Below are 15,664 nucleotides of genomic sequence, written 5' to 3' on the forward strand. Positions count from 1 at the left end.
GTCTCAAGACGAAACCAAAGCCAGTGACTCACCTGGGCGCATCCATTGTCTTCCGAGACATATATCAACTCTGCCTGTTGAATCGAATTTCTATATATCAACTCTGCCTGTTGAATCGAATTTCTATATATCAACTCTGCCTGTTGAATCGAATTTCTATTTATCAACTCTGCCTGTTGAATCGAATTTCTAAGTCCTGCCGCTTGTACTACGAATTGATCAATGAGTGTGGTCCATTTAGCATTTGTTTATTTTGTCTATTTCAAAATCTCAAACTTTCTCTTTTCATTGTCTTACGTTTTTCTTTAAGTTCTTTTCTATAGCACCACATTTCTTCGTATCGCTTTCTTCTCCTTTTCTCTTCCTGTATTTTATTGATTTAAAAAAAACCTGATTAACTTTGACTGTGAACAATCTTTAAATATATTCTTATAGTGTTGTCATTCTTTAAGTGTCTCTAATGCTCTAGCAATCTACGGCCCGGCTTATATTTCACTACCCACGGATAGTCACAGCGACAGGGACGCGCGAGGTGGAGAAAGGGGTGAATACCGATGGCACCCAAACCTACGTTTGATACCTGCAGGTAGCCAGCTTATCGCTATGACTGCCAAGTACGCCCCCCCCCCCTCCTCAGAGCCGCCGTTCTAAACACTGCAATCACAGTTAAGCGAGCAGACGGTCGGAGAGAGGTGGAACTCCTACAAGGTCTGGGAGATTCAATGATGACCGGTGGGTTCAAGTCGGATTTCGTTTCACTAACACGGTGTACTGTTGCTCTGTTTTAAATTCCTAAAGAGTATTTACGTTTTAAACGTGAACTTCGAAAGGCCCTGAGTAATGGACACCCTGAGTAATGGACACCCTGAGTAATGGACACCCTGAGTAATGGACACCCTGAGTAATGGACACCCTGAGTAATGGACACCCTGAGTAATGGACACTATCTGTAAGTTTTAAGTCATGTTTTTTTCTAACATTTTGTGATAGTATTGTCAAGATATAGATATACTGTCTTATTTGTGTCGTTCAGTCCTCGATTTCTATATGATTTCATTCAACATCGATACATGGAATTATTTATAGTAAAATAACACAAAATCGATGTCTTACTAAATAAAAATTAATTAAATGCTTTGACGTACCCCCTCGCCCACACACATGCGCGCCCGCAGACACACATTCATACACAAACACAAAAACAGGCCAACAAATGATTTAGATTGTTAAACGCAGCACTATTTTTCTAACAAATTGAATCAGCGATTCACAGCGACTGACAATTTAATCTTTAATCGAAGTAATTTGACTCGGGATAGAGTGCTTTGATTGATAATTGATTCCTAACGCCTCGTATGTGCTCGTCTCGTTGTTGTTTTATTTACAATAAGCCACAAACTTAGTCTTGGAAACTTAGTCTAGTTTAGAATCTTCTGGGGATACACTGGGAGTGTTTGGGACGCTTATAAAGTCATGAGTCCTTTTGTTTACAAACGTGAGTGAATTGATTGGCGAGTGACTGAATCACGTGAGTAAATTGCGTTTCTTAAACGTTCGTATGTATTCGTATCTATCTATCTATCTATATATCTATCTATCTATCTATCTATCTATCTATCTATCTATCTATCTATCTATCTATCTATCTATCTATCTATCTTATCTATCTATCTATCTATCTATCTATCTATCTATCTATCTATCTATCTATCTATCTATCTATCTATCTGTATTACCTATCTATCTATCTATCTATCTATCTATCTATCTATCTATCTATCTATCTATCTATCTGTATGTATGTCTGTCTGTCTATCTATTTGTCTGTCTGTCTGTGACTGTCTTTCTATCTATTATCAACCCATCTCTGCCAGTCTTGGGCATATTCCACCATCCAGTTTCCTAGGTTGTGAGTCTCTCCAACTGTATCCATGACTTCCATCAGCTTGACATCCAAATCTCGGCGTCATGTATTTCTGGGCCAATACCTTTTTCTCTTTTCTTGGAGATTCCATTTTTTTTATGGTGGGTGCAGACTTGCGAAGAATGTGGCCTATCTATTGTCAACGTCTTTTAAGAATATCTACTTCAATAGTTTGCTGCTGTGCTCTTGGCGTCTGTTAAATCGCATGAAATAGCTATTGTAAAGAGTTACCATATAATTTTAAACTAGTTTGTATACGCATAACCTCTGACCTTTGCTATATCTAGGGCTTAATGTAACTGTCTATTTACACATATGTTTATAAATTTAGAAATATCACAGTCTGCAATTGCAAACATTTTAAAAGTCAAACATAGACAATAGGGCTGCAACAGTTTAATGGTGTATTTAAAAAGTCCTTTAAACCTGCTCACAGCTACACGGGGTAATGATATACACAGACCAGCAAACAAACAGAAATCAATAGATCGAACTAGTGTTAAAGCACACCACACGCACCCTAGCGAATCTTTACCGGTTAAATAGCTTTAGCCTTCATTCGACTCTTTTTGTCACCTATTGTTATATATTTTAAACTTGTTCTGTGTTTCATACCCTCACGATATAACTGTTCAATCGCGGCTGTCGACTTCGTCAGCGTACCATAAGGACCATTCAGCTCTTACACCAGGGTCATCACACCAAGTCACTGGGTGTAATTAGTCTAAAATAGTTGACTACATAATGGCATACTTGAGCCTTTCGCAACGAGTTGTTTGGTTTGGAGACAGCAGTCATTTATTACCTGCTCCGGTGAATGTAGATCCAAGCATATGTCACAGACAATATTAGTACCAGGTAATGCTAACAAAAGTACATACAGCGATATCGGGCTCCTGAATTGCCAATCTGGTTTTGTATCTGCGGAGTATGTTTGTAAACACATTTAGTCGTGTTTAGCGTGTTCGCCTTCTTTCTGTCTTTATTTCTCACAGGCCTGCAGGTCAATGGTTTTTCTAAGACGTGGCATGATATGGGCGCCACAGCGTCATACCTACTGACATTTAATTTGAACCTATAGATCTAGTTTCTCTAATGTCTAGATGGCCTCTTAAATTCTTATGTTCACTGTTTGCTATAAAGGCTGGGAATCTTGTGTGTCCTTCTATGTGGGATTGAAAGAAAAAAGAGGGTGAAAAAAGGAAAGAAAGGTTGAAAAAGAAACAAACAAAACAAAGAAGGAAAGAAAGAAAGAAAAAGAGAGAAAGAAAGAAACAAAACAAAGAAGGAAAGAAGGAAATAAAAAGAGAGAAACAAAAACAAAACAAAGAAGGAAAGAAAAGAGAGAAAGAGTTAGAAAGAAAGAGGAAGAAATAAAGTAAAAAGAATGAGAACGAAAACAAAGGGGGATAAAAGAATAAGTGAGAAAGAGGTAGATATAGAGACATCGAGAAACAGAGAGAGAGATAAAAAGAGGTAGATATAGAGACAGCGAGAAACAGAGAGAGAGATAAAAAAAAAAAGGAAGAAAGAAAAAAAAAGAGAACTTTGTGCGTGTGTGTGTGTTAGTGTGTGGTAAAAGCCTAAGACGACGTCTGTATGTGACGTGTGCTAGTGTGTTCCCTGTCACTGTACTCCGCTGTCATAACAAACTTTGAGAAGTTGTTCCCCTGGTCTACACACTAGCACGCCTAATAATCCGTTAATTAATGTGCACATCGCTTTACAGAGAAACAATTCCAAAGAAAGACTTATTGATTCCAATGTTTCTCAAACTTTCTTTTTCCAAGCACATTTTGAGTTGGCTTCTCAGTGGCAAGCACCAAATACATGTGAATCTAAATGAATACAAACACTCTCTCCTCCACCTTTAGAAGCTCTGACTGTCCAAACATCATTTAACTAACCCTATCCCTAAATCTAATCTATATGCACTCTTTGAAGTACACGACCTCTAGTTTGGCCTTTTTTTTTAGCGTACCCCAAAGGGGAAAAGCCGGCACTACTTTTGTGTGGTCTGCCGTCCGTACCGTTAAGATCTCCAAAAATTGAAAATATTTTGTAATTTGTAAAGTTTTGGTTACTTTTACAACGGCTATTTTTGTTTTCTGAAAGCAAATCGTCTCATTTTTTTAAAGTAAAATATAATACCGTTTTTTTAAATAAAATTACACCATTAAAAAAGATATTTCGGGAAAGGTATTACTTATAACTAGGTCACAGACTACTAACTATAACAATAACATGTTCATAGATAAAATCTCCGGGTCGCGCATTGGTGCAAGCAGAAAAAATGACATTTGTGTCCAAAAACGAAAATATAGTCCCGGTTCATTATTTTATTCCCCTCACTTAACCTAAATAATAAAATTAGGAGTTTTTAATGGTGATTTCTAGATATAGCACCTTTGAATTTGCATCTTTTACTCCTAAAGCAAGCAATGTATGGTATTAGATACCGCAAACATATTTTACACTATCAGTTTTTTAAGCCCAGAGGGGAAAAATGCCTTTTCCGAAGGCCCCAATTGAATACCCTCTTCCCGTTCCCCACACTATATTTATTTTTTGGCATTTGTCTTTTCAATGTAGAGACAAGACAGCGTTACAGAGTATAGTAGTCTTAATACGCACACACGAAAATTATAATAATTCTATTCCTTCTGTAATGATAAAATATAAATAGACTTTAGATTTATCTTTTTTGATTCTATTAGTCTAAGTTTTATTTTAAGAGGAGGCGGAAATAACGAAAGTAATTAAGGTGATTTAGGAAAAATAATAAAGAAAACTATGCTTTGAAAAAAAAAAAGAGTTCTAATTTTTTGGTGCTATTTCCATTTATGCTTTTTACATATAATAATATACAAAGGCTTTATAAAAGGATTGTGTTTTTTCGCGAATTGCCAAAATCGTGTCTTAGTGACAGGGCCGGTCTTGGATTATTGGAGGGCCTAGGTGAAGTGAATTGGTGGTCCTAATTTAAAAAAAAATAAAATAAAAAGGAACAGCGAAAAAATAAAATTACGCAATTTATTCAAAACCTGCCTATGTTTTATTTAAATCGATAAATAACAAATAAATATTGCGATTTCTGTAGTAGAGACAGCGACTAGTAAACAAATCACAGTGCTCTATTATGTTTGAGATCTTTTTTAGTCCGGTGCGAGGCCCTCTTGAACTGCAGGCCCTAGGCGGCTGCCTAGTTTGCGTATGCTCCAGGCCGGCCCTGATAGCGAGCATTTAATGATAGTGTGGCTGCACTAAAAAAAACAGAAACATATAAACGGCACTAAAATATTCGGCAATCTTGGTTTAGGCCGCAAATAAAAGATTGTCAAAATACGCCTATGGCCTTACCAAAAAGAGAGACAAGGAAAAGAGACGGTGGTAAAGCTAGCTCCAAAGTTGCTCCTATTTCAATAAGAGAAATGAAGTCATTTTCTCACAATAACAAAAAAGATTAACTTCAAATACCGCATTAATCAATGTATATATAAGTACTAGATCCACGGGTTTCTAATCAAATAGTTTCAGGCTAATTTCATTTTTGTTTTGCACCTTTTCGTTGTTATGGCCCGCGACACAAGTGCTGGAAATTGGGATGGCCAGCAGAAATGATGTTGGCTATCACTGGTTTAAGATATCTATAGACACATACTTTGGTACATAAGTGAGTGTTAATTTAGGAATGTATAAAAGATAGATCATCTAGTTATAGGTCTAGATTTAGAATAATTTCGTGACAATGTTGTTACGATATTTCTTTTTTCACTCCAAAGTTAGAACTTACTTTCAGAAAAGAAGATTATTGCGTCCTAGCCCAAACCTCATGCAGAACTGTAGAGCAGTGGTTCTCAAACTGTTGTCCGCGGACCCCAGGTGTCAGAGAGACGACCGAAAGGGGTCCATAGAAAGATAAAAATAGTGACAACAAAATCATTTCTTCGCTAAAAGCCAGTTTGTTCAATCGGAGAATTGTAAAAAAAAATCAACTCGCATCTCATTGAGTTTAATGTATCTGTGACGTCATATGGCCTCCTTCAGTCGCGACTATGGATGATCTCATTAGCTGTGGCAGGAACGATGTCGACCACGGCGCTGATGTATCCAAAGGAATGGCAAATGCGGATACAGTTTGGGGTTAGCGGCATTGCTGAGAGACCACAATATTCTAAATTTAGAGTTCTAGTTATTCTCTTCTTCTTCTTCTTCTTCTTAAACTGTCAGGTAGAGTTGAGCCTTATATAAATCTATTTATACAATATCGAAGCGATATTTCTGTCATTAATTGAAACGAGACCGTGGACTTGTATGATTTGCAGTTTCGGACCTTCCATCAGAAAAAAACAACTATAACTATACAATTTTCTCTAGCCATAAGTGTCTCATTAGCAGAGTCGGCCCGTTGAGGCGTGAGGCACAAGTTCAAATTCCGGTCGTTCCCCACCCCCCTTTTTTTTAAAATGCTTTTAAAAAAAACAATTACGGTAAAATCCACCTAGATATCACTTTCTTTCTCCCCCCCCCCCCCCCCCAATTTTTCAAACCTTTCCATATAGGTGATAGGATCCTAGGGTAATGAGAAAGCTAAAAGCATGAAATAGCATGACATGAACAGGACGAAGAACTGTAAAAACAACGAGAGAACTGTAAAAACAACGAGAGAACTGTAAAAACAATGAGAGAACTGTAAAAACAACGAGAGAACTGTAAAAACAATGAGAGAACTGTAAAAACAACGAGAGAACTGTAAAAACAACGAGAGAACTGTAAAAACAACGAGAGAACTCGAGAATCGCATTGGTGAAAACGTATAGAATATCTTTGTTTAAAAAAAAATCAATCTTCTTCTTCAGCTCGGGGGAAAGTCCTGCTTCGAGTAAGACACAACGGAAATAATGTTTTCACTTCATTAATTTACAAATATAGCATTACAACAGTTGAATTTATGTTTGTCCTTGAAAAAAAAATACAGATCATCTTAACGGTTCTCAGTACGGCTCCCCACAGTTTGAGAACCGTTGGTGTAACATATTTACAAAAACTTATTACCATGAGGTAAAGCAGAAGATTATTGTTTTTAATAGCTGAGTTCAATTGAGCAGGCTCTCCTTTCTTCTAGTCCCTTAACAACTAGACAAAAGTTACAGTCAATCGATCTTGTATGTCTGTTATCTGCTGGTGGCCGAGTAACCCAGCAGTCAAACAAAAGGTTGTACACTAGGGTAACACAGTTTTCATAGGTTAAATCTTTTTTTTTTTCTTTGCACCCACTCCAGCCCCACACATTCAAACAAACACACACACACACACAACTCATAGGGAACTATCACGTCTGGAGTTGAGGTCAATGGGAACTGAAAATGACGACTGGCACTAGGGCTAGAGGGTCGGTTTGCCACTTGCTTGTTATCTAAGGTAGTGTTTATTCTATTGCAATAACCACCCCCGCATTCTTAAAACATGTAACAAAGTTCTAGCCCCCCCTCCACATCCACCATTAAGACGCCCCCTACCCCCTGGCCTTTTATTTTTCCTCCTGATCCCCTCTCTTAGATTAGTGGAGACAGTAAGGTACTTGGGAATGTTGAGGAAGGTAAATGTTGGGCCCCTCAACATTTTGTGGTAGCACCAGATTAGATACACACTTGGGGGAGCTAGAGATTTGTCAAAGAGGCGTGGCCTAATCACTCGAGTGGAATTAAACAACTAGATCTAGTCTAGATTTTGGCGTTTCGTTGTTGTTGTTTTTTTTAAACCAAGACAATAGAATGTTTGGTCAAGTTCTTATTGTTGGTTCTCTTAGGAAAACATCATATGCAGTTATACAATTGTGCTTACACGTAAGCTAATAATGTAATAAGTGTGTGTGTGTGTGTGTGTAGGTGGAGAAGGGATGATAAATATCTGTTGGTCAGTTGTCTTAATTGAAGATTAGCTCAGTTATATCTCACATCCTAAAATGTTTTTACTCTTTGCATAGATTCTCTTAAATATTTTAACTATTATTGAAGACTGGTTTATTATTAATTATTATAGTACCAACATTAGATGGCATGAGACCGATCATTTCGGACAACCAAAGCAAAAGTCCAAACGTTATTACAAAATGTCCCAAGTGTATTAAAACTTAACACAGACCTCTCTGTGACTCACAAGTTTGTACAGACCCCTGTATGTGTCTCAAACGTTAGGCAGACAACTAACAGCTGACAGTGGCGTATCTATAGGCAAGCCAGTTCTTTTCTAGGCGTGTGTGTACCAAGATGAGTGTTGCACCAATGTGCAAATAAAATGAAATAGATTAAGAAAACACAATTTTTAGCAGTATCCAATCACACCATTTTATGATATGCACAAGATAAGAAATGGTTACTTACATTTCAAATACAAAATGTCTTTCAGACTACCGGTCACGTGACACGTACTTCAAAATTGTAAAGAGTGGGTTGGAGGGCACTCTTTGTTTGGCACTCTTTGTTTGGCACTTCTTTGCAGACTTCAATTTGGAAAAGAAAGCTGCTCCGTTGACGACACGCATTTTAAACTGAAAGATTTTAGTTAACATAAAAATGTATTTTAAAAAATGAGTTTGGATGTCATCATTTGGTTTGTGTTGGATGTCATCGTTTGGCTTGTGTTGGATGTCATCGTTTGGCTTGTGTTGGATGTCATCATTTGGTTTGTGTTGGATGTCATCGTTTGGCTTGTGTTGGATGTCATCGTTTGGCTTGTGTTGTTCTTAGTTTCTCTAGCAACATCTGTTACCGTCACTCCAGTTCCAACAACAGGACAAAATTGTTGTGCAACACTCGGCAGTATGGCTGAGACTGTCACGTAGAGGAATATTGGATCTATTGACTTAAAGCGTGTTTCTAGGCAGTTGCTTGTGCCAAGGAGTACCAGATCCAGTGCGTCTATGTCAGTGTGAACAGGATCTAGTTACCAGGCGAACAGACATTCATTTGGGTCACTGAAACGTGGGGAAACGTTGCTTTTTTTTTAATTTTTAAGCATTTATTTGTATTTGTTCGTGTAGAAATGAAACGAATCTGAATTATGTCATTAGCTAAGGACTTCATTACAGCTTTAAGGTCTTGCTATAATAATGAAAGTAATGCATCCACCGTCAGTACAATGAAAATAAAGATTTATCAGTTTACGAAGCAATGTCAGAACACATCGTCTGCTACGCTTTATTTTGTTCTCATTCAAACTAATCTGCATGGTCGTACTGTATGCGCTCTGGACTGTCGTTCGGTCGTCTCGATGGTCCCAGGTTCATACCCAGCCCGCTGCCATCCCCCGTCGTCCTGTGGGAGGTTTGTACTAGGAAGTAGAGTATCTTCAACTCTGAAGAAACAACCGAAACATGTCAAACAAACAAACATCTCGTATGGCGAAACATTCCAAAATGTTGTATTTTTAATTTGTTCATTACAAATTTCATAGAAAGATCTACATTTAAATATTACTTTCTTATGGGTGACCATATTTGATGGGTGGCTTGAAATAGTACTAGAATGGTTAATAAATAATGAATTCTTGGTTCAAAAAGACACTATTAGAGAGATACTCTACAGAACTTACGCATTTGTTCAAACCAGAATACAAGTTTCTATCTTATTCATGGTGCTCCAGTCTGGCCTGACTTGGACTACCTAGAAACAATATTACCTCATCGGTATCGTGTATCTCATGTATTATCAGATTCACATTTTGTTAAGCGATAATAGAACGAGGTGTAAATAACTGAATGGTTGTATGCTACATAACTTCATATGATTAATTACCACCCTCTACTTTTACCCACATACCATTCTGATATCTGAAGCCCAATAAAAGAAACAGCTGTCAGAGTTGTAGCCTTTTTTTTTCTTTAACCCTGACAGTATCAGGACCTTGCAAGTAATCACCTTTTTAAAAGTACTCCAGTATACGTTATTTCCCTGTTTCAGAATATGTAAAAACGCTCTCAACAGAAATCAATAAAAAAAAATGTTGTGTCTATATGTCATACATATTTCGGTATGTTCATTTCTTAAAAACAAAATATCTTTTGTCTAGACTTCAGTGTTGGTGACATGGCTCCCTTGTGTCAATATCTCACTTCGCACTGCGCTGAGTAGGACAGTAAATAAACAAAACTACTATTGAATTCATATCATACTCAAACATTGGAACTACCAAAGATATATAGGAAAATCTATTTTAAATTCTATATTACTTTTCTAGCTTGTTTGAACTAGACATTATGCACATACTTATAAACCATTTTTAAAACAAGATGAAATAGGCAATTGTGTTTGTCAGTCTTATCTTGAATATCAATAATGACAGAGGTACGAGTGGGTTTGAGACTACACAGGAATAGTTGGAATTTTAGTTTTCAAACAAATAATAAATAAACAGAATAAGTATTTTTTAATAGCAGCACTAGAGTGCATTAATAATGGATTTAAAAAATGAAATTAATTTAATGAAACATAGGCTCCGACAAGACTCCAACCACGTACTTACGACCTGGAAACATCGCCTTTAAGTGGCATAGATACAAAGCTAACATTTGACTTGACCATCCAGGCTGTCAGAAAACTTTATATTTGTGTCGCTACTAAAGCGCTGTTGCCAGTTTGGGGGTCCGTGCTCTAAAGAAAATCCAATTTTTTCTTCCATCTCCGCATTGTGAAATACGATCAAACAGAAGAGGGAACTTTGGTTGTTCTTAACTATACATAATTTAACTATAAATATGGATAAACATGAAAACCCTTTTAAAACAAAGACAGTGTGGGTTATTTTCAGGATCTGAACGGTACTGTAACATCGCAGCCACTCTTTAGTTCCTACAAGAAGTATCCATAGAGATTTTATTAAGTTACTATAGCTACATACAGCAGAGCCACACATTCTATAGACTTTTAGATATCAAATACACATATATACTTTTGTGAATACCATTTAGTTTGATTTAGTTTTGTTTCTTTAAAATGTAATGTGTATGAACAGTGAGCCATTTGGCGAGTTTACGTAACTGAAACTCCCTTTTTTTTTTGACATTTTGCTCATTTGTATGTAAACTATGGAATTCTAAGGTACTGGTAAATAATTGCTACTGAAACTATTAATAAATTTCGAACTTTTCTCCTATAGAATTTGTGAATGTTGACTAGAGTGAATTTCGTACAATAGTTTTAGCTTCCATTCCTGTAGTCCTGCAGGCTTCACTGCAACATTCTAGAATGTGTGCCAACACTATATTATCTCTTATCAGCACTAACCCTAACAACAACCAATGGTCGTGTGCAGCACTGGCAACGTGAGCAACTCGTTTGAAGACAAGAAAAGAAGAAAATGTAGCTTCTTTGTATTCTCATTTTCAACGCTGATAACAGTGATATTAAGTAGGTCATTAGCTCCCTTTATTACTTCTTTTTTTTTTACTTCCCCTTGTAAAGATTTCTCGTGAGTCATGACGACATTATGTCCTATATAATATATACACATTTTTGTGTATGTCTGCAGACCGCTTACATTGTATTTGTGTCATTAGAGTGTAGTGTCCTAGACCTGTCATTGTTTCCAAATGTATACTATTTGTGTACGTGACTTGCAGTTATTTGGTCTTTCATACAAAAGCCCAGACGTACAAACGAACACAAAGTTTGGCAGATAGAGACCGTTAGAATGTTACATCCTAAGCCTCATAGCCTTTTACAGATATAAATCAACCTTTTACCTTTATTTTTTTTTTTTTTTCAGAACTAATTCAGCTGTTTTTAATCTACATATACACATGGACGAAAGTACAGGTTAAATGTCACTGAGTTGCATAAAACAAATTTGAAACTATTCACTCTATAGCAATGTCATTATTTTCATCTTATCTTTCTAATCTGTAATCTATCAAAGTGTCAATGCGCCATCACGTTTTTGTTCTTACATCTGCATCAAAATGATCAGATCTACCAATCATCGGCTACGCACTTTCCTAGGAGTTCGCCTGACATAATGAAATCCCAGACTAACAATTCAGAAACTTCTAAAGCGTCATCGCTGACCCCAGCAAAGGCGAAGAAGTCCAGCAAGCCCAACTCGGCCACAAAGAGCAAGTCAAAGAGCCCAGGGAGTACAAAGGAGGATTCTATCCTGAACAACAAGTCTCCCGTCTCCTCGGCTGTGGAAAACAATGACACGAAGAGCTCTGAGAATGGAGATGACCAATGGCCGGACGACACGAGCAGCAGTACTGCGGATGTCCAACAGCAAGAGAAAGAGAAGCTCATGCAGGTGCTTAGTGGACGTTTGGACGGCCTGCCACCGCTCAGTTCTAGGATTGTCCGAATATTTACCAGTTCCACTTTCACAGGTTAGTAAACTTTTCTCGTTCAGAACTCCATAGTTGTTTTCTAGGATAGTTCGTGAAAAGACTGCGACTAGGCATGTCATTTTGAACTCTATAAGTTTAGTTAATAAGGAATGTGTGACAAAATGCATGTAGTAATAATGATGATGATTATATATTTATGCTAAGTGTAGAAACATAATCGATATGCTTTGAGTCCAACTAGCCCTTGCACTATGACTTGTCAGTCCTAGATACGTCAGAGTTATTTATCAGGTGAAATGGTGAGATCTAAATGTGACAGTTTTTGTCCTTTTCTTTCTACACTTTCCAACATTCTTTTTTTTCTCGGAATAATTATCCATGTTGAATTATTTCCCTTACATTTCGAAGTTTCTGTTGATCAGTGAATAGTAGATGTATCGACCTATAATCAAGGTTATTGTGATGACATAAATGTAATAGACCATAGATTTGTTTATTTACTGTCACCTGAGACTGTATAGAATTCGGGTGAAGTAATAGAGAGCTCTGGCACAACCCGCCTTTTGATACACACACGCTCTCGTATACATTGAAAGAACAAAAAAAAAAGGGGGGGGGGGCAGAAAGAATGAGAAGTCAGGAGTGCAACCTTAAGGGAGTCCTTAACTGTGCTCCTGGTCTGGTACTGAATGCCCACTTTTTGTCATGACTTTAATGTCTGCATAGTTGTTTCCCTTACCCTTTAGACGAGTCAGATGGTATTGATTCCTTAATGATTGAGTAGCTTTGATCGATTCATCGATTACTAATTGGAGTGTTTATGTTTTATATGCAAGATTTCAATAAATAAAAGAGCACCGAGGCCAAGTAACTGTACCACGAAGTTCTGCACGAGTTGTTTCATCTTGATATTAGACCTTCTTTTTTTATGTACTGTGTCTGTAATCTCTAATTTGTCACCCATTTAGGACAATAGAAAATAATCGTTTTAATAGCATTTTAGGCAAGGAAACAAAGAAACAGTAGAACAGAGCAATCATTGTATTAAGTCACTCATTGAGATAACATGGAAATATATTAGGTAGCTCTTTGGCTAGCACAGACCAAAAATAGCACTGGGAAATTTAAGTTAATTTTTCCAAGTAAACATTTGAGCCTATCAGACTTTAGAAATTTGAAACTATCAGACTTTAGGAGAAATTTGAAACTATCAGACTTTAGGAGAAATTTGAACATATCAGACTTTATGAGAAATTTGAACATATCAGACTTTAGGAGGATATTTTTTTTTTAAGTCCAAAGATTAAGGAAGAATGCAGACCTTTAGGTAGCACCGAAGAACCAGCTGTATTCATCATATTTTGCCTCATTCTGACACACGTCTGCTGTTGTCTTCGACGATTTCTTTGATTTCAAAGTATGGGTCAAGGTCTCAGTTGTTATTTTCGGCGGAATGCAGTCGCTGTACATTGTTCTACATGCCAGTGCGAAGCAGGACGTTTTGGCGCCGCCGTTTTGGCGCCGCCGTTTTGGCCCCGCCGTTTTGGCGCGAAGGTCGTTTTGGCGCGAGCCGTTTTGGCGACGGGACGTTTTGGCGCTAAATACATTATATACGTTTATTGTATTATTTCTTTTAAAAGAATTATTCATATCTATGTATTGCTTGAGTGTTTGTGTTAAGACATATTTTTCACGTACTAAATGTAAATGTGTGTTTGTTTTTCACATCATTTTCTTTAATAAACATTTTGGCTTGTGTATGTGTGTTTATTAAGAGACACACTTTTATTTTCAAAAAAGTTTTTTAAGATATTACTTTAAAATTAAAAACAAAATGAAACGATGATTGACTAAAAATTGATGAAATTATTTGTTTACATTAACATTGGTTTATTTAATGACTGTATGGTATCTCCAGCTATACATACCAAATACTTGCTAATAATAAGTAAAAATATAATACATGTACCATGTTTCTCAAAATACTTTAAGTGAAGTATACATAGACACCATGGTTATTTGCCTAAGTCGCTGGAATTCAAGGGTTCATTAAAAAGTTGTGTGCAAGTCCCTTGAGGTATTCAATGATGTTCCTCTGTTGATAAGTTTGTACAATTACATCAAAGTATCTTAGTGTCGTGAATTTGTTTCTATCTATTGTCGCCCAGAGTGTTTGTTTATATTTGTGGATTCACGTTAGAGTTTGTACTGACCACATTCCGTGTCTTGATCTTTACTATGTGTGGAGTTATTGTCGTCATTCAGCGTAATAGAGCTTTAGATGTTAACATGGTTTTTGTTATATTAAAGTGTGACACTTAGCTAGTTCGTATATTACACTAATGTCAAATAAAAAAAAAATCTTTTGGAAAGAAATCCAAAAATGTCATCCAGTGCGATTAGCAGAACTCATATATAGCATATCATTACCATTCAGGAATCTGACTTATTATAGGCCTATATTCATGAAATAAGCAAAACCTTTATAATTAAAAAAAAACAACAATTCTCTGAACGGTGTTAGAATTCATACTATACATACAATATTATGGTTGAGTGAAATAAACATTGTTATAAAAGCTACGTGCTTATTAAATAATCGTCAAATGATATCTCTCGCCAAAACGTCCCGTCGCCAAAACGGCGGGGCCAAAACGCGGCGCCAAAACGGCGGCGCCAAAACGTCACGCACCGATGCCACTGATTGTAAACTGACATTTGAGCTTTTCGCTGTTTTCAGTATTGCTCTATTCTGCTCTGAGCTCTTTTTAGCATGCAATCTTCCACAACATTCTGGAAAAGTGCATTGCCCACAGCAGACGTCGCGAAAAAAATTGTGTCCCCCGTATTGTATATGAAGCCAATGTGTGTGTATGGTGATAAAGAAGCAAGATGTCTGTTGTCCGCTACTTGTAACCGGACACAAAAGCATGTTTCTCATAAAGGAGTATTTTTACTATGTCTCCTTCAGAGGCCATCCACTCCCAGCTGCATTCCTCTAGGCTAGTGAGAGCAACATAGAGCTCTATTAAGTCTCGCGATACTCATTTGAGACAATGAAAGGCCCTTTCTGAAGACAGGCGCAGGCGACGAAAAGGCAACTTCAGTAGAACTCCCTCTGACAACGGCTTTGTCTGCATGAGATGTAGCGAAAAATGCAGGTCACAACTGGGTTTGCGTGGTCATGCAAAACCTCATCCTTAATCTTCGGACTCGAAGACAATGCCTATATGTCATGTAGAGGGTCACTACTAGATTCACATCACGGCTCAAGTTTAAAGCTATACAACAACGTCTAAATTAATCAGTTATCTGTCCTTGATAGAAAAATGTCTGGGTTTTTTTTCCTGCAAATTAAACATACAATTCAAACCCCAGATTTTACTTTTAACTTAGTAATTCTTGTA

At 37.0% G+C, this 15,664-nt stretch overlaps 1 protein-coding gene across 1 annotated transcript in view; it reads left to right on the forward strand.

Moving 5' to 3' along the window:
• The first annotated feature begins 643 nt into the window (after positions 1 to 643).
• Positions 644 to 15,664, forward strand: part of LOC106073338 (NACHT and WD repeat domain-containing protein 2-like) — a 46,166-nt gene continuing 31,145 nt past the window's right edge. The window contains exons 1-2 of the mRNA XM_056028691.1: positions 644 to 949; positions 11,690 to 12,296. Of these exons, the coding sequence (XP_055884666.1) occupies positions 11,939 to 12,296 (358 nt within the window). The 5' untranslated portion in view covers positions 644 to 949; positions 11,690 to 11,938. The remainder of the gene's footprint in view (positions 950 to 11,689; positions 12,297 to 15,664) is intronic.

This window comes from Biomphalaria glabrata, chromosome 1 (genome assembly GCF_947242115.1).
Source record: "Biomphalaria glabrata chromosome 1, xgBioGlab47.1, whole genome shotgun sequence".
NCBI classification, from domain to species: Eukaryota; Metazoa; Mollusca; class Gastropoda; family Planorbidae; genus Biomphalaria; species Biomphalaria glabrata.